The 18,751-nt window shown below is 66.7% G+C and overlaps 4 protein-coding genes across 4 annotated transcripts in view; 3 read left to right on the top strand and 1 right to left on the bottom strand.

Moving 5' to 3' along the window:
- Positions 1-1,186, top strand: part of EMIHUDRAFT_197344 (hypothetical protein) — a gene marked incomplete at both ends in the record, with an annotated part of 2,265 nt that extends 1,079 nt beyond the window's left edge. Inside the window, one exon of the mRNA XM_005767152.1 lies at positions 150-1,186. Within this exon, the coding sequence (XP_005767209.1) occupies positions 150-1,186 (1,037 nt within the window). The remainder of the gene's footprint in view (positions 1-149) is intronic.
- Positions 1,187-5,159: 3,973 nt separating this feature from the next.
- EMIHUDRAFT_432636 (hypothetical protein) lies at positions 5,160-7,046 on the bottom strand. The gene is made up of 4 exons (XM_005767151.1): positions 6,551-7,046; positions 6,251-6,349; positions 5,877-6,026; positions 5,160-5,742 (listed from the first exon to the last, which is right to left on the bottom strand). Exons 1-4 carry the CDS (start codon positions 6,998-7,000, stop codon positions 5,320-5,322), a joined length of 1,122 nt encoding a protein of 373 aa, XP_005767208.1. The 5' UTR covers positions 7,001-7,046; the 3' UTR covers positions 5,160-5,319.
- A 712-nt stretch (positions 7,047-7,758) lies between these two features.
- Positions 7,759-8,351, top strand: EMIHUDRAFT_197342 (hypothetical protein; the record flags this gene model as incomplete). Its single annotated transcript, XM_005767150.1, has 2 exons — positions 7,759-7,950; positions 8,052-8,351. The coding sequence occupies 2 exons, from the start codon at positions 7,759-7,761 to the stop codon at positions 8,349-8,351; spliced, it is 492 nt and encodes a 163-aa protein (XP_005767207.1).
- Positions 8,352-11,057: 2,706 nt separating this feature from the next.
- Positions 11,058-16,263, top strand: EMIHUDRAFT_96452 (hypothetical protein; the record flags this gene model as incomplete). Its single annotated transcript, XM_005767149.1, has 7 exons — positions 11,058-11,972; positions 12,083-12,271; positions 13,585-14,583; positions 14,819-14,986; positions 15,152-15,463; positions 15,655-15,852; positions 15,958-16,263. 7 exons carry the CDS (start codon positions 11,058-11,060, stop codon positions 16,261-16,263), a joined length of 3,087 nt encoding a protein of 1,028 aa, XP_005767206.1.
- Positions 16,264-18,751: the final 2,488 nt, after the last annotated feature.

Here is an 18,751-nt window from a genome sequence, read left to right as displayed (position 1 = left end):
TCCACTCCGCCCCACCCCGACCACAGCCCTCGATCACAACTTTTCGGGGCGGCGCCTGCACCCTGCCTCCCGCGACACGAGACACTGCCAGCGTGCCGAAGAGCAGCAGCAGCAATGCAGTCGGCAGCTGTCTCCCCCTCCCGCCACAGGCGCCGCGCTCGACTGGTCCGACTTCACGGCGGCGGACCTGACCAACGCCTCGCTGCTCGGCGCCTCGGCCAAGCAGGCCCTCCTCCGCTTCGCCACCCTCTCCGGCGCTTCCCTCGTGTACGCGACTCTCTCGCGCGCCTCGCTGCACGACGCGACGCTGGAGCGGGCCTACTTGCAGCACGCGGCCGCGGACGGCGCCGACTTCACGCGGGCGAACCTGCGAGGCGCGCGGCTCAACGGAGCGCGGCTGCGAGGCGCCCGCTTCGACCGCTCCGACGTGAGCGGCGCCTCGTTCAAGGACGCCGACCTGACCGGCGCAACCTTTCACGGCGCTACTGGCCACAAGACGGCCGACTTCACGGGGGCAATCGGCTGGGCGGAGGCGGCGCTGCTGCCTCTGCCGCGCGCCATCGAGGGCCGCTGTAGCGGCGCGCCCTTCGGCGTGGTCGACTACTCCGACTGCGACCTGCGCAGCCTCGTCCTGACCAACGCCGACATCGGAAAGTCGGACCTGTCTGGCGCAGACATGACTGGCGTCCTGGCGGTGCAAGTCAAGATCTACGAGTCGACTGCGCGCTCGCTCACCGCGATCAACGTCGATTTCACGCGCGCCGACTCGCAGCGCGTCGACTTCACCGCCTCACAGTTTATGCGGAGCGACCTGACAGACGCCGACTTCACCGAGGCGACGCTCGAAGAGGTGGACTTCTCGCAGGCGGTGCTCGAGCGCGTCAAGATTACCAGCGCGCGCATGTCTAGCGCCGTGCTCATGGACGTACGGATGAAGGAGGCGAACGGGCTGCACCTCATCGCCGACGGCGCCAACTTCCTGCGCGCCGACCTGCGGCGGGCGGAGTTTCCGCAGGCCAGCTTCCGCGGCGCGTCGTTTGTGCGCGCGGACCTGACGGGCGCCACCTTCACGGACGCCGACGTCACGGGCGCGACCTTCCAGCACGCGGCGGGGCTGGACACGGTGCAGTGGCAGAACTGCAAGGGGATGGACTCGGCAGGCATCGGGCACCTGCGGCCCGTCTAAGGCGTATGTAAGGGAGGAGTGTGGGGGGTGAGTAATGTTTCGATGCACTCTCCTTGATCGATGCACTCCTTTGCTGCGCAAGGGTACCGTTCGCTGCCCTCTGAAAGCTCTCTGTGTACACTCTCAGATCCAGAACTGAGAATACACATATTACTAAATTTATTACACCCCATCGAGCGGAGCTCGGGGTCTCATTTTATTCGTCCGCGCGCTCAAAAGCAACTCTCCACGTGTCACAGTGCGATGCACGAACGGAGCGAGGTGTCAGCCATGAATTCCTATGCAACGGGGCCTCAAATCCTCAATTGGGCTGACTACTTCGTATTTGCACTTTGTGGAGGGTCTAGTTTTGCCTGCCGGAGGGACAAAGAGCTTCTGACTTTCGTTGAGTTCGTCGAGGTGGTGGGTGTTCGCCCCCACAAAGGGGAGTGGATTCCCGTATCCCGAGCGGATCCTGAGCGGAGTTAGTTGCGGACGTCGGTTCGAACTCACCCTGCCTGTGGGTGTGGGTGGGGTGCATGCATGAATGAATGAGTGAGTGAGGTTGCCCGTCGTTCGTATAATAACGTACAGTGGCCAGGGGCGGGGCTTGCATTTTTGCCGTCGCCAGTCGCCCCCCCAAACGCTACACCTACAGCGCGGGGGCGGCGGCGGCGGCGGGGGCGGCGGCGGCGGCGCGACGGGGTGGGTGGGGTGTGGGGAGGTGCTGCTGTGTGCGCTGCGCGTGCGCGCACCGCACACCATACTCGAGTACGGCGGGAAACAGACGGCGAGGGGGGCGCGGCGGCAGTGGCGGCAGAGCGCGCGCGCGCGGCGCGCGCGACGGAGGGGCGGAGCAGCGACCGCGCGCGCGGTCGCTGCTCCGTCTGTCCCGGAGCGCCGTCTGCGCGGGGTGCGCGTCAGGAGAGGGGGGACGGGGGAAGGGAGCAGCCGGGCGACGAGAGGTAGGAGGTGCTCGCCGGCGAGCGCTCCCGCGCCTGCGGAGGGGCAAGGCCTGAGGGCGGGCGGGCGGGCGGGCGGGCGCGGGGGGGGGGGGGGGGGGGAAAAAAGGTTGGCCCCCCCCCCACCAAAGACACCGGCCGCGGCTCGACTTCACGCGCCGGCTCGGAAGAGGGGCTGTCGGCGGCGCAGCAGAGCGGCACGCCTCGGCGCTCGAGCCGCCGACAGCCCCACCTCCTCGACGTGACGGCCGCTCCCGGAGCCAGCCGGTGCGCGCCCGACCCACGCCCCCTCTCGCACCCCTCCGACCCCCCCTGCGCGGCGCACCTATCCGCTGTGCGCCGGCTCGAGCGCCTATCGCCAAATCGCGACGTTTGAGCGCAGCGCACGCGTCCCACACGTCACGCGCGCGCAGGAGAGCGTGCGGCACAGCTGTAGCGTGTACTCGCCGAGGGCATCGCGCCGAAAACCCCGCGCATTCCGCCCCAGCAGAGGCTGCAGCCTCTGCACAAGCTACACCACTGTAAGAATGGTGAGTACTTGGGGTTGAGTGGGCTTGCTTGCTCCCTAAGCCGGGAGCAAAAATGCAAGAATTTCTCTCTTTGCGGCTTTAACCCTAGTGGGTGGATAACCTGTCAGACAGGCGGTCTCGCGGAATCTCGCGTTGACACAACCGCGGTGCGCGCCCTGTAGGTCGCCAGACCAAACCGCGCCGGCCTGGCCATGCCCGCATAGTGGACATTGACGGGTCCGGTCGGTTCCGCGCACGCTCATCGCCCGGATCGGCTGCGCCGCGCTGCTCTCGACGGCCTCTCGAGCGGGCGCAGCGCACACGCGGCACGGCGAAGGAGGGCGCGATACTCCACCGGTTCTTCGGCCGTCTGCCTCGGCGCACGACCCGCGGGGCACGTGCGCGCCTCGAGAAGCTCCGCCGCCCCGCCCGGTGCTGCCCACCCGCCTTCGGTGGCACCCGCCGACGCGCAGGCGCTCGCGCCGGGTGCGGCTCCTCGGCGACGTCGAGCGTGGTGCCCGACGGCTCAGGAGCCTTCTACCATCAACCACTACCACGGCCGCCACCGTCGGCGCCTTCGCTCGAGCTCTCCGAGGCCGCGTTCTGACCTCGTGCCGCGGCTGTCGTCGCTGCAGCAGCGACGAGGGCCGCGGCAAGGGGTGCAGCGGCGACGGGCGGGGCGGAGAGGCGCGGCCAGCTACCGGGCTGTTGCCCCCGCCTACCGCGTCGGGCCCCTGCACCCGGAGGCGGCTTGCGGCAGCCTTCCCGTGTCTCCGTGCGACCCGATGGGGTAGCCGGCCAAAACGCGCGCGTCTGTGAGATTTCCGGACTTTGAGTGTGCACCGCGGGAAATATCAAAGTGAGAGTGTACCAAAGTTAGTAGGTCATTTTGAAGGGTTGGTATAGGCCTTTCACTGGTGGGTAGCCCGGGCGTCGCGCGGTACGCGCCGGGCCGTCAGCGCCTTTCGAAAACAGCGACACTATCCACCTACTAGGGTTAAAACGGAAAAGAACTAACGTTTCATCGTCGAATTTGCCCGAGTGGTAGAATACAACGTTGGCATTCGATAAAAGTTGGCCGAATGGTGTGGGGGGAAAACCAAAGCGAAAGGTTGGCTCCAAGAGCTAAAGGTCAACATCCTCTCCGGCTACGACAATGTGAACGTGATCTGTTTATTAATATTATTAATTAATGGTTTTTGGGGGGACGACACTGCCTCGGCAGCGTGCACCTCGATCCTGTACCGTGTTTGTTATGACCCCCCCCGATGAACACACCAGTGAGGGAGGGCGAGACGATCGAGGGGTCCCGTACCACGCGGAATCGGCCCTATCCAGTGCTCAGTGCTCAGTTTTTGCACGGCTGAGCCCCCCCTCCCTTCCCCGCGCCCATTCCCTGCCCTCTCCCGCCGCGCGCCCCGTCCGAGCCCTCTGCTCTCCGCTCTTGCACAACAGGAATTTTGACAATTAATCAGATGGAAGCAGGAAGCTTCCATCCCGGCCGTGGTTCGAACCCACACGAGCCGAGGGGTGAAGGGGAGGACGCGTGGTGGCGCTGGCCTGAGGTCTGAAGCTCACCCATTGAGGAAGTGAGAGGCGACTGCTCGACCCACCCCGGATCCTGCTGAACAAGCTCCTCTTGTAGCTCGATCGGTCACACCGCCATCACCGCCGACGTCTCACACAGTGAGACGATGGAGAGGGGGGACGACACTGCTTCTGCAGCGTGCCGCACCTCGATCCTGTCTGTACCGTGTTTGTTATGTCTTATGACCCCCCCCCCACCCAATGAACACACCAGTGAGGGAGGGCGAGACGATCGAGGGGTCCCGTACCATGCGGAATCGACCCTATCCAGTGCTCAAGTGCTCAAGCACACAACGGAGACGGAAAAGAAGTTGCCCGGGCTCGTACCCGGTACAAAGAACCCATCCCACGGCACGGACTTCCTGTTCGAGCGGATCATCGCCCATGGGCCCATGCCAGCCAATGATTACCTGCCAAGCAATCTGCACAATCAAACAGACGTCTCAGGCACAATCGACAACGAGGTCGTCCTGCTTGTCATTCTTGCTTCCACTGCCTTGGCTGCCGTTCTGATGAGTGTCATCTGCTATCTGCGGTCGGTGAGAGGGCGGCAGCATCGACGGCAACGCGAACAGCAATCATCTACCGGCGTGCAAGTATGCAGCCGATTTCCTCCGCGCGTCTGCGAGTCAGGTCAAGGGCCGCCACAAGGCTCGGGCAGCGGGTCAGAGCGGCCGCCACCGTCGAGCCTAGTACCTGCTTTCCTACCTACACTCATGCCAGCCTGCTGGTGGTCAGAGATTAGATTCTCCTTGCCCTATTGAGAGACGGGGTCTACACTTAGTTCACGGCGTCATACTGGTTGCTGCGTCGGTCCCCGGAATCCCCGCACCCCAGCGACCCGCGTATGCGTCTGATCTCCCGGAGGCCGGAGGTCTCCCGTCTCTGCTCACAACTGTGCTCTCTCCTACGTCCTACGGCTTTAGTCCTACGGTGGAACGCCGCCTTTCCGCAATCCACTTATCCAGAAAAAAGAGTACAGTCGATTATGCAAATACGTGCGCCACGAGAGGAGAGACAATGGGAGTACGTAAGTGTTAGAGTACCACAGGCACACACACGGGGCGGCGGTGCATCCGGACCTCAGCCGGGGCGCTCACTTGCGGAGCGACTCATACGCCTCGCGGATCTTGAAGGCGCAGATGGACTGGAAGAGGCCGGTGCCGTTCTCCGAGCCGGGCGCGTCCTTCATCTTGATCATTTGCTCGGTCAGCTCGCCGTAGAATTTGGTGCCGGTCGCCGAGATGGCAGACTCGACGTACACCAGCTCGTCCAGCACGTCCACCTTGCCGTCCATCTCGAGCACCGAGACGGGCGCGCCGAACCACTCGTCGTCGTACGACTTGATGACCACGCCGGGCGGCGAGGTGGTCAGCTTGTCGCCGTTTGGCACCCAGGTGAGCTCGGAGCCCTCGTCGAAGAGGTAGGGCGTCTCGGCGCAGGTGACGCTCTTCTTCTGGATGTACTTGACCTTCAGGAACTTGCCCGTCGGGTCCTCGATCAGGTCCGAAGGCAGGACCTGCGCGCGGGCGGGCGGCGCGATCGGAGCGCGAGCGTGCGACGCCATGAGCGGCGGCTGCGTGGCGGCTGCGTGGCGGCGACTGCGGCGGCGCGAAGGCGGCAGCAGCGGCGGGCGGTCAAGGCGGCGATCGCCTGGATGATGATGTCGGCCTTGGCCTTCTGCGGCTCGACGTACGCGGCGAAGTCGGGCTTGCGGCCGTCGATGGCCGCCTGCACCTCCTCGGGCGTGGCGCCGCGCTCGGCGATGTCGCGCTGCGCCTTCCAGGCGAACTTGACGTCGTCCTGCGCCGCGTGGGGGGAGGAGGTGGGGGTCGGCCGCGGGTGCGGGTGTGTCGGGCGTGCCGTGACGTGTGCACTGGCGTCTCGGGGGTGAGGCGAGCGTGTCGGAGAGTGGGCCTCGTCTTGACTGGCGAGGCGGGACGGCCACGAGGCGGGACGGCCCTGGCCGGCTGTGCGGAGACGCGTCTGGTGGGTGTCTGGGAGAGCGTCTGCGGAGGCTCTCTCACCGTGATGTCGAGGTAGATGGTCAGGTCGAGCGCCTCGTTGACGCGCTCGTCGTGCATCGGGTGGAGACCCTCGAAGATGACGATGGGCGTCGGCTGCACCTGTGAGAAGGAGAGAGAGAGCCGGTCGAGAGTCACTCTGGAGGGCCAGTCCTGCAGGTCGAGCGGTGTGCGTGCGTGTGCGTGCGTGTGCGTGCGTGTGCGTGCGTGTGCGTGCGTGCGTGCGTGCGTGCGTGTGGCAGTGTCTGCGCTGCGCAGAGGCGGTGCCGCAAGACGGCGTCGAAAGCGAGGTGGCGCGCGCACCGGCTCGTCGGGGTCGAGCTCGCCGGTGATGTGGTTGTAGATGGGCTTCTCCACGGCCTTGCCGGCCTTGAGGTCGGTCACGTCCGCCGCCATCTTGTCCCAGTTCTGGCACGCCTCGTGCAGCGCAGTGATGCCGTCGGGCCACTCCGGGTTGGACTTGCGGCCGGTGCGGTCCCACTTGTGGTAGTCGTCCAGGCAGATGACGGTGGTCATGTCAGAGACCAGCGTGTTGGTCTCGCGGCCAATGTCGTTGAGCTTGCACTCCCCGCCAAAGATGCCAGTCACGCGGCGCATGAACGTGGACTTGCCGCAGCCCGAGTCGGCAGCCAGGCCGATGACGACCGGGTTGGAGGCGTCCATCGAGACGGCGGAGCGGGACGGCGCCACGCGGGGGGCGGCCGCGAGGCCCGGGGCCCACGACGACGCGGTGATCTGGGTGAAGGCGAGCATGGCAAAAGGCCGAGGCGAATCGGTCAGCGAGCAGACGAGAGAGATCGGAGGTTCGGCCAGAATCTCAGGTCAAAAGAATGCCAGCGCCGATGCTACGCTGTCCCCATCCCTCCCTTGGGTTGTCTGTTTTCTTTCTTTCTTTTTTTCCTCCTCCCCATCCCTCGTTTGGGTTTGTCTGTTTTCTTTCTTTTCTTTTCGCATTTCGGGGCCCTTGCGAAGGACCAAGAGACGGCCAGAGCGAGCACTGAGGACTGAGCGGAGAGTTGTACACGCGCGGACGATGGACAACGAAGAGGCTTGTAGATAGGAAAGGTCACACACAGACGATACTGCTTACAGGTAGATAGGTAGGTAGGTAGGTGGTACCTCACACGGTCTAGAGAGAGAGATTTTTATTAACCAACAAGAAATCTCTCTTCCCACGGTCTACTGCAAAGAAAGACAAGGAGGGCCCACAGCACACATACCAAGAAACCGGTGCAACTAACGATGCCGACTCTTCGGATGATCACGGGAGCAGAGAGACCAACAAGCAACATTTCAACAAAACAGCGGATACCGTCGAGAACAAATTTCCACAGACAGTTTGGAGGATTGGAGCAGACCACAGCTTTAACAACACAAAGAACCACAAAGATCGCACGGGCGGGGACCTGTTCCTTTTTACCCATATCCTAGTAGAGGTGTGCGTTTTAAGTATTTTTTGTTCAGTTTGTAACGTCTCCCCCTTCGGGGGCGTGACACACACACACCCGACCATGTCCACGCCAGACTTAGAGGCCGCGCCATCCGCTGACCCGGGGGAGTACGCACGCCTGCTCAAGGAGCGGGTGGCGCCCGTGCTGTCGGAGGGGCTCCTCCTCGCGCTGCGCGACCGACCGACCGACCCGCCCGCCTACCTCGCCGAGTTCCTGGCCAGCAAGGGCTCGGGCGTCTCGGCGCCCGCAGTAGTGGCGTAGCAATCGCGGTGATGGCGGTAGCATTCTGCAAATGCCGCGCCGCCGCGCCGTTTCAAAATGCAGCCTCAGGATGAGCCGCCGCGGCGTGTCAGGTGGCGGCAGCTCTGCACGAGCGGCAGCTCTCCGCCGAGGCCTCCTCGCTCCAGGCGGAGCTGGCGGCGCTGGACGCGCAGCTGCTCGACGCGCGCGCCGTCGCGGCGGCACGGCTTCAGGCCGATGCCGCCTCCGCCTCCTTTGAGCTGCTGCCCTCTGAGCTCGGGCGCAGGCTGGGAGAGCCGTCACATGCTGGTGGTGTGGACGATATGGCACATGCTGCGGCTTGCAGGCACGAGACGCGCCGGGTTGAGAGGCTTGTGAGGAGCCTCAGGGCACGGATGGATGAGGTACGCTAAGGGATGGATGGCTGGATCTGGACCGGAGTGCCTGCGGGACAGTTGAGGGATGAGGGCTGTGTCGGCTCTCTCGGTTTTGCCGCCGTGTCGCACGTTTTGTCCACGCCCCCGCGCGCCCGTCCTCGTTACGAAGTCACGCGCGAACCATGTGTGTGGTGTGTGTACCGGTGCCGATCTTCGGGTCTTCGCTCGGGACCTCGACGTGTTTGGACAAGGCCCTAGAGTACTCTCCAGACAACCGGTGCTGAGACCGCCCCCGCAGTGCTGGCTCTCATGGGGGCATGGACGATACTATAGATCGCAAATCGCATGGCCGCATGGAGGGCGCATTCCACGTAGGCCAAAGTCCATGCTCATGGCGCCCTCGCCGCAATGTGACAAAGCGCAGCAAGGAATCTCGCTGCCGCGTGCAGGACTTAGGGTGGCGCGCCGAGATTCTCCTGCCACTTGAGCGAGTAGCAGCCCGGCTTGCCGGAGAGGCCCCAGTTTTTGTGCTTCTTGATCTCCTCCATCTTCTTAGCCTCCTCCTGCATGATGGCCCAGCTAGCGTCGGGGCGGTTTGGCACCTTGTAGCCACGGGACTCGCCCGGGAAGCAGCCGTTCTCGTCCGACATGGCACCATCGAGGTTGCGCTCGAATGGGTTGAAGTTGTCGTAGTCCTTGGGCTTCTCCGGGTCCCACGCCATGAAGACGGCCTCCTTGGCCTCGATGCCCCAGATGCCTCCGAAGGCCGAGATGTCCGCCATCTGCGGCGACACGGCGCGCTGCACCTGCGGAGCGCGCGCAAAGAGGGCGTCAGGCTGCGGTGGCGGCGGCGGTGAATGCGGTATACGCATATGTACGTCCCGAACCCATACTGTGACCTGGTAGCATATGTCGGCCATCTGCGGCGACACCGCGCGCTGCACCCCAGGCGCCACGAGGCGTCAGGCGGCGCGGCTGCGGTGAATGTGCATTTGGCGTGGCGCGCCTGGACGGCCGGGCGCGTCGCGGTGGGCGCGTAGGCTGGCGACGCCGAGAAGAGGGCGAGCATGCTTGTCGAGGTACTTTTGGACGGGCAGAGAAGGTGGAAGAACTTGTGGCGCAACCTCGACACCTTGCAACGACTTTAATTAATTTCGAGCCACCGCTGGGAAGCCGCACCAGCGACTTCTCTTTTTTGCGGAGGGGGAGGGGGAAAGAAATCGCGGTGATTGAGAGAGGTTTCCTGGACTAGTTTGTTTCCCCTTGACTTCGGAGCGAGAGAGATTTTTTTACTTTCAGTGGATTCGGCTATCATGAGTGTGCGGATCCGATCGGCGGCGTTCAATTCTTTTTGTGCTGCTATCTGCGGTGCCGGCGGCGGCCTGCATGCTGAGGGTCGGCCCGAGGGCCGAGCGAGGCGGATCACCTCAGGCTCAGCGGCCCGCACTGCTCCGCTGCGGCACCGCCGCTCCCGTGCCACGCGCTTGTTATTCGAGAGAAATCGATACACGGGATCTACACAGGGAGCTGGGAGGGCTGGGCGGCGGAGGTGGCGAGGGCCGAGGAGCTCTACCTACGAGGAGCTGCGCGAGCGCGCGCCCCAGCACTGCCGCCGTGGCGGCAAGTGGGCGCGCGAGAAGTTCGTGATGGCGGTGCAGGGAGAGTTCCCGCGCGCGCGAGGGGCAGGCGTTCCCAAGGGGACGATCCTGTGCCTCGGCAGGAGGGTGCTCGACGCGCACGATGAGCAGGACGACGCGGAGGGTGGGCGCCGGGATTGGGAAGAGGACCCGCTCGGGTTCGACACCAACCCGGGGCTGCTCCGCGCCATGCATGTGCATGGCGTTCGTTCGAGTGAACGCCGTGCAGGCAGCCCGTGCCTTTTGGTGTACCCCGTTTGTACAGTCTGTTGCGGGCACTAAGAAAACAGGATCCCGCGGCACGCCGCCGTTTCTAAGCCTTTCCACCCACCCCACCCACCCCACGCCGTGGTTTCTTAGCTTCGGCCGGCACCCCAGGTCAGCCGGGATCTAGGAATTTTTAGGTAAAATGACAATAAGGAAGCGCTGGACCGATGCGCCAGTCAGCAGTCTTGGGATGACAGGAAGACGCACACACCTCCATCCACACCGCCCAGAACACCGACCGCAGACTTGGGCAAAATGACAAGTGCGCGCGCCGCAGGCGAAGAGAAAATTTGAGCGGGGCTCCTGTTCACACTCGTGTGTGGGCCCTTTCTTGGGGCCGCGCCTGCGGCGCGCCGTGGTTTCTTAGATGTTCGCGGAAATTGCTTGGTAGGGTTTCTTAATGGGACGCTTTCTTAATGCCCGCAACAGACTGTACCGCGTCCTGTGCCCCCGAGTTCATTTTAAATACACAGGCATGGCCGCCTGCCTTTACGAGCTGCCTCCGTCTGAACCACACGTGTCCCTCCATTCACACTCTCCCAGTCCTTCCTGGTCTAGTGCCCGTCTTCTCCGCCCGTCGTGCTGAGTTGGTCGCACCTTCGTGCTTTCTTCGTCCTTCAGACGTTTCACCTAGAGCAAGCAGGGCGGAACGCCCCTTGGTCCACCCGCCGCCCGGGTGGGGCTTGCACGTGGCAGCGACTCGACTGGTCGCGTCAGCCCCTTTGTGAAGCCTGACACGCTATCCACTGCTCAGGCCATGCCTGACACGCCCACCAAAGCCTTGGAGTATTCCGAAATTCGGGATCTCCTACATGGCGCTAAACAAGAAGCTGATGCAATGGTGACGGAATGCAGTTTCGACCGTGCCGCCGCCCTCGACGGGCTTGCGGCGAACCTGGCCACTCTTCTCGAGTGGAGCCGACTGCATCACAGCGATGGCATCGGTTTCTTCCTCATTACGAATTGCGCTGTCTACATAGACAACATTGCGCCCACTGTTTGCTGCACCCAACACGATGCGGTGCGCTGCGCGCGCTACGAGCTGAAGCTGCTCAAGACGCGTGCCTTTGCCGACTTGCTCGAGTTCGTCGCCGATGACAGTCATTCACCCACCGCCGATGATTTTGCGCAGGTCGGAACTGTCCACAAGACGGTCTCTGAGAGACAGGCTGCGATTGTGGCCGAGATCGTCGTCTCCCAACGCGTCATCAAGCGGATCGACAACCTTGTCACCGAGGCGCTTCTCAAGGCCTTCTTTTCCGACGACGCACTGCGGGCCATCTACCGCGAGAAGGCCGACAAGGTCAGTGGCGCTGGTGGCACTTCCGTTGCCCTTTTGGCTGCAATCCGCTCCGACATTGCTGGAGTTCGGCCGAAGCTCCAGAGGATCGTCCTCGAGACTGTCGGCATCAAGCCTTTTCTAGCTGCTGGTTTTGGCACTCAGAGTGGACGGGTCCACTCCGACTTTCGGCGGCGTTACCTCCGCCTCACCCGGGCCAACGATTGGCTCGAGGACGAGCGGCTCAATTCCACACAGCTTACTGCGCTCCTCCACAAGTTCCTCTCCGAGCTGACCAGTGCGTCTTTCCGATCCGACGTCGACGCCGCGCTGAACGCCATCGTCTGCGCGATGCGCAGCGCCGTCATCACGGACATGGATGAGGCCGCGGTTCTTGAGGGGGTCGGCAACGCCAATGAGGATGCCGACACCGCTGATTCCGAGTGCCGGTCCCTGCTCAGCGCCATCGTTGAGGTCTGCCGCCGGTGCGATCGGGACGGCATCACGCTTTGCGCTAATGCCCGGGGCGCTGGCCCCGTCGCGCGCGCCGCCGCCGCCGCTAGCACTGGCCGTGGGGCCGACAGGGCGAGCTCTCCGACATCCTCAACATCCAGGTCACCAGGCGCCACGACGGCTCAGTCCACGTGTCGCAGGAGCAGTATGCCCGCCGGTTCGTGGAGCAGTTCCGCGAGAAGCTCATCAATCGCCTACGCGGACCACAACCTGTCCGACACGCCAACATGCCGCCGTACACGCCCCAGCTTGCCGAAAGGGTCCTTGCCGCTTGCGACGATGCTTCCGAACGCGACCCCGCCGACGTCCACCTCAGCCAGTGCTTCTGCGGCGTCGCCAGCTACCTCGTCACCAACACGCGCTGCGACGGGACGCTCGCTTTCGGCCTCCTCTGCCGGTGCATGGCCAAGCCCACCGACGATGTTTTTGAGGAGATGTTCTGCTTCCTCGAGTACTTCCGCCACCATCCCCACATCGGCCTCACCTACGAGCCGGGCTGGGATGGCGAGCGGGAGGGCGACGACCTCGTCGCCATGAGCGACGCCAGTTGGGAGACGCGCCGGTCCACATCCGGGTGGATCGTCCTCATGTGGCAGGCCACCGTACACTGGCGCAGCGTCCAACAGCCCTCCATTGCGCTCTCCTCTTGCCAGTCCGAGATCATGGCCGCTTCTGAGGCTACCAAGGACGTCCTGAGCTACCGTCGCCTTAAGGCCGAGCTCGAGTCGTACGTCAAGGACGGCGAGATCGTCACCCCTCCCGAGGCCCCGCCCACCAAGCAGTACTGTGACAACCAGGCCGCCATTGCCTCAGCCTACAACCCCGAGAACCACGGCAGGCTCAAGCACGTCGAGCGGCGCCACTTCTTCATCCGCGAGGCCATCGAGGAAGCCAAGATCTGTGTTCCTTTCGTCCGCAGCGACGAGAACCTTGCCGACTTCTTCACGAAGCCGCTCAAACCCCAGCGCTTCTTCGAGCTGCGGGACAAGATCATGAATGTCAAGGAGCCTTCCTCCCAGTCGGATGGGAAGTGAATCTCCGTCACCGATCCGTCACCGAGACGGAGCGCGGGCGCCGGCCGCGGCGCGAACAGTGCCGCCCCGCCCCCACCCGCGAGAGCCATAGACTCTCCAGTGCATGTCATCCAGTCCATGCCCCGTCGAGAGGGACACTCTCCTCTCTATCCATGTGAGTGACTCGACTACGTCGAGGGGGGGGACGTCTGAACCACACGTGTCCCTCCATTCACACTCTCCCAGTCCTTCCTGGTCTAGTGCCCGTCTTCTCCGCCCGTCGTGCTGAGTTGGTCGCACCTTCGTGCTTTCTTCGTCCTTCAGACGTTTCACCTAGAGCAAGCAGGGCGGAACGCCCCTTGGTCCACCCGCCGCCCGGGTGGGGCTTGCACGGCCTCGGCCGCTGATCGTGCAACGAGACGAGTTTGAAAACTCGAAAACAAGAGAGAATAAAAAAACTGCCGCAGGCGGCGCGGCGCGCGAGGACAACATCGACGACGAGTGACTGTGGCCGGCGCTGACCCACGAGCCAAGAGATGGTCGGGACTCTACAGAGCCAGGCAGGCATCGCGCCGGCATGGGATCGCGCCGACTCTCCGTTGGGCTCCGGCAGCCCGGCCGAGGGCGAGGTACTGGATGCCTCCAACCACCGTCAGAAAGCCGCCCTCCGCCTCGTGCTGGAGCGCCGTCACCGCCAGCTGCCGCGGCATCACGCCACCGGGCTCTCGCAGCACCGCGCCACGCCTTCGAGCTCAGTCGACGTGTCGTTCCTCGTGCAGTACTTTTGCGGGCGCGGCCGCACTGCACGACATGCGCGGCTCGCCAGCCGCTTCGTTCGCACGTTGCGCGAGAGCGCCGAAGCGAGCGGTGTCAGCCACGAGGTGCTCGTCAACGTGGACTCGCCGGACGTGCGCGACGGCGACCTGGCGGTGCTGGTGCCCGCAGTCGGCCCGTCCGGGCGCGTGCTCCTCGCGAGCAACGTCGGCGAGACTCGCGCGTACAACAACCTCGCCCGGATGGCGCGCGGCACGCACCTCGTGCTGCTCCAGGACGACATGCAGCTGCGGCCCGGGACGGGCGGCTGGCTGCGCCGCTCGCTCGGCCTCTTTGGGTCGCAGGCTGCGGCTCGGCGGCCGCTCGGGCTGCTCGGCTTCTCGGAGGGGGTCTGCTGCGTGGAGTGTCCGACGGCGACCCACCCGCACGAGGTCACGCGGCCACGCTGCGTCGAGCCGGGGACGGCGGAGCCTGCCGAGGCGGTGGCGTGCGCCACGATGGGGCCGATGATGCTGGCGCGAGGGCTCTTCCTCGCCCTCGGAGGCTTCAACGAGAGCCTCTCTGCGCGCGGCGCCCCGTCGACGCTCCTCGACTGCGAGCTGTCCGCGCGGGTCTGGCTCGCCGGGAGGGCGGTCTTCATCGCGCCGCCGCTGGTCAACCCGTCAGCCGCCGAGGCGCACGTCGCGTGGCGCGCGCCCGGCATCGCCGCCGCCGACGGCGTCCGCTGCGCGTGGGTGCGCTCAGCCTTTTACTCGGCGCGCGTGCTGCCGGCTCTCGCCGCCTCGGTGCGAGTGACAAACGCGCGCCAGCTCGACTGCTCCGCCGCCGCCGCGGCGAAGGACGCGACGGCCTCCGGAGGCTGCCCGCTCCCCACCGCGTGCAGTGCGCTACCCGCCTGCGCCGACTGCACCGGCCGCGGAGTCCGCCGCAGGAGAGATCGGCTCGCAAACGTGAACCGCCGCGCGCCGCCGAGATGCACCCCCGATGCAGCGCCTTCACCCCAGCCCCTGCTGTGGGCAGGTGTCCGCCGCGCTGCTGCCGCCCGCAGACCCGGCCCTCGCGGTGGACGTCTCCTTCCTGATGCAGTACTGGGCGGGCGGCCGCGACGGCGCTTCGAAGCCGCAGTCCGCCGCAGGGACCCTCCTCTCCCTCCTCGCGGCGGCGGCGGCGGCGGGCGTCTCCTCCGAGGTGCAGCAACGCCCAGCTGAGCAACGCCACCCCTCTCCCCCTCGCCCACCTCGCCCCTCCACGCCCCGCCCCGCCCCTCACCTCGCCCCTCGCCCCGCCCCGCCCCTCACCTCGCCCCTCGCCCCGCCCCGCCCCTCACCTCGCCCCTCGCCCCGCACCCGCGAGGTGCTCGTGAACGACGACTCCTCCGTCTCGTCGCACACTTCGCACACTTCGCTCTCGCGAGAGGCGGCCGTGGCCACCGACCGCCCTGCCGCCAAGGGCTCCGCTTCCCCCGCCAAGGGCGGGCCCGTCGGGGACGCGGCCCGGCTCATGCGCTCCGCCGGGCCGAACGGCGCGGTGCTCCTCTCGCCAAACGTGCACGAGCTGCGCGGGTACAACTCTCTCGCCCGGCTCGCGCGCGGCGCCGTCCTCATCTTTCTGCAAGACGACGACAGCCCTCCAGCGGCGAGGCCTCCGCACGGCCCGGCGTGGCTCGTGACGCCCCTGCAGCTGCTGCGGCGGCACGCGCGGGCGGGCTCCGTCTCGATCAAGGGCGAGGGCTAGCCGGGACACGGACGATCGCCGAGACGCCCCTCCCCCCCCCCCCCTCCGGCGTGGGTCTCTCCACACACGCGCCCCCGCCCACCCCGCTGCCGCGGCCAGGCGGCCTCTTCTTCGTGTCGGAGTACGACGAGCACGTGGTTGGCGTCCAGCGGATCGACGACCTCCCCGGCTGGTACCCGCGCTGCGCCGAGAGGGGCTCGCGCGCGCGCGTCGAGGCGGCGCGCTGCGTCGACGTCGGCCCGCTCTTTGTGCGGCGGAGCCAGTTCCTGCAGATCGGCGGCTTCAACGAGTCGGGCGTGCCTCGCGGCGAGCCGGGCTCGGTGCGTGTCGACTGCGAGATGGAGGCGCGGGAGGGGCTCCGAGGATGAGCTGCAGGGCACCTCCGTGACACGTCGTCCATCACACGTCCACCACACGCCCCGCAGGCGCGGATGGCGCTCGGGCTCGGGCTCGCGCCCCTCGCGCTCGGGCTCGCGCCTGCCGACCGCTGGGCGTACGGCCGCACGCACGTGGCGTGGGACCACCCGAAGATGGAAGAGGGGCACAAGTGGCGCATGCTCGACTACCGGCAGCGGTACGAGCTGCCCCGCTCGGCGTCGCGCCTCGCCATCGAGCGCGCCTGCCGAGACCTCAACGGGGAGTTCGACTGCCCCGTCGCGGAGATAGCGAGAAAGCCCGCCAATAAGCTGGATTGTGCCGTCGTGGAGGCCCCGGGCACGTGCGAGGTCTGAGAGGCGCTCTTTGCCCTTTGCGCTGCTTGGCCCTTGGGTATTCCGCGCACGTACCCCAATCTTGCATCTATGATCCTCCGGGCAAAAAATCACCCCGGGGCACCGCGATTGCCACACGCCCTCGCCCGCCACGCCACTAGCGAGTGTGTAGGAGAGAGTAAAGGCTAAACAGGGTAGGCTCCGCCTCACTGCATCTCGAACTGGATTCCACGAATTGATTTTCCTAGCGTCGTCAAAGTGAGCTGAAAGCTCGCTCGAAGAGCCGATGGTACCCGCCGACCGCCTCCCATCTCGCCGCTGCTCTGGCGGGGCGGCGGCGGGGCCTGGCGACGGCGCGCGGCGCATGTGCCGTGGCAACCCACCGGGCCGGCCGGCCGCGCAGGCGCCGACCGGCGATCGCCACCGCGCCCCGCCTCCGAACGCCGTTTCCGCTTGGCGTCCGAGGCGCTCGGCGTTCCCGCTGGCCGCCGGGGCCGGACCGGATCGGACGCTCCTTTTCTCGCCGTAGGCACGGCTGGCCGGCTGGAGCAGCGGAAAAACAAAAATCGGACCGGTCAATCCTCTCCGGCCAGCCTCGGGCTAATTAAAGCCGCAAAAAATCGGAAGTTTCCGGCGCCCCGGATCCCACCTCCCTGGCCCTCCACGCCCCGCGCGCGCGACCGTATCACCGCCGCAGTCGGCCTCCCCGCCCCGCGTGCTGTAGGAGCGGCGCCCACCCACCGGAGACGCCTTCTCCTAGACCGCCCGACCACCCCAACCCCTTCGGCAGGTGCCTCGCACGTATTTTGCGCGCGAGAGGCCTCCTTTGAGGTGGCGGCCGGCCGCCGCTTCTCGCGGTGAGGCGGCATGAGGGTGTCCCCCCGTCGCGTTTGACGGCAGGCCGGCCACGGCACCGGCTCTCTCGCGGCTCGAGGGCGGCAGGCGAGCCGCCCCCCCCTCCTCCCTCCCTCCGCCCCTTCCTCCCTTCCCCGCAGCGCTGCCCCCGGCACCATTTCCTCGTGCCCCGCTGCCGCCCCACCCGCCGCGCCGCCCGCCGCCGATGGCCCGGCCGCCACCGCCACCGTCGGCGGCCGCCTCCCGCCCACCCGCACCGCCGCCCCGGCCACTGCCACCCGCGCCGCCGCCTCGCCCAACGCCCCCGCCGGCCCACCCTCCCGCCCGTCGCCGCTGCCGCCGCGCCGCCGCTGCCGCCCTCCGGGCCGCCTCCGGCCCCGCCACCTGCCTCGCCGCCGCCCACGCGACTGGCCTCGCCGCCGCCACCGCCACCGCCCTCCCCACCGTCCTCCCCTCCGCTCTCACCGCCGCCGACGCGCCGCCACGCCGCCTCGGCCTCCGCCCTCGCCGAGCCGTCGCCACCGCCCTTCTCGCCGCCTCTGCCGCCCGTGCCGCCTTGGCTGCCGCCTATTCCGTGGCCCTCGCCACCGCCGCCGCCGTCGCCGCCGCCGCCGCCACCGCTACCGCCGCCTCCCGCCCCGCCACCCCCTCCGACACCGTCACCCCCCCTCCCTCCCACCATCCCGGCCGGCCTCCTCCGTTCTAGCCCCAACTACCACACACCACCACCGACCTCCCCGCGCCCCCACACGCCGGCCCCGCGCACCCACGCCACCACCATCGCCCACGTCGCCCTCCCGGCCCCCCACCCCGCGCCCCAGGCTCTTCATAGCTCCGCTCGGGGCGTCCTGGCGCCGCCTCCCCAACCGCTGCGGCCCACGCGGCCGCCGGGCGGCGCGACGGCGGCTACCGGCCGGCATAGCCCTTCCAGCGCCGGCTGGGGGCTGCGGCGGCGCGCGGCGCGCGGCGGGCAAGCTGCCTGCTGGCGGGCGGCGCTTCTAGTCGTGATTTTAGTGCCGCGTAGGTCGCCCTTCGGCCACTTCTCGGGCGTGCGGCCGCAGCGCGGCGAGAAGGCGGCGCGCTCGGCCCGCTGGCGGAGGTGAAGCCCCCCAGAGCGGGAGCTGGCGGGCCGGGGGCGTCGGGCGGGTGCGCGGCGGCACCCGTGCCACCGGGACGGGCCGTGGTGGCCCGTATGGCGGCCGTGAAGGGCCGTTTGGTGCGCCCCGGCGGCCTCCTGCACGCGGCGGCCGCCGGGGCTGGTTTGGACTGTGTTTGGGGGGGTGGAGGGGTCCGGTGGCCGGTGTGATGGTCGTTTATCACCCTCCTATCACCCACTTACCGCCCCCGGCCGTGGGGGCCTCTCCAGACGCCGCCATATATGATTTCAAAGGGTCCTGCCGACGCTCATCACAGTGCGGCGGAGGGGCCGGAGCCGGCGCCGCGGAGGACGAGGATGGCCGTGGCGGACCGGGACGAGCTCTGGGAGGTTCAGTGTCAGTGAGTATATTGTAGAGACTACCCATGTGCACAATATCTTGACTGAGAGCTAAGCCAGGGGAGGCGATGCCGGGGCCGTACAGCAGCTTGATGATGCTGCGCCGGCGTGCGTCCCGCCGGCCGCCGGGGCCGGTTTGGACTGTGTTTGGGGGAGGGG

The sequence above is a fragment of the Emiliania huxleyi genome (genome assembly GCF_000372725.1).
Source record: "Emiliania huxleyi CCMP1516 unplaced genomic scaffold EMIHUscaffold_5, whole genome shotgun sequence".
Taxonomy (NCBI): Eukaryota; Haptophyta; order Isochrysidales; family Noelaerhabdaceae; genus Emiliania; species Emiliania huxleyi.
This window is presented reverse-complemented; position numbering and strand designations above follow the sequence as displayed.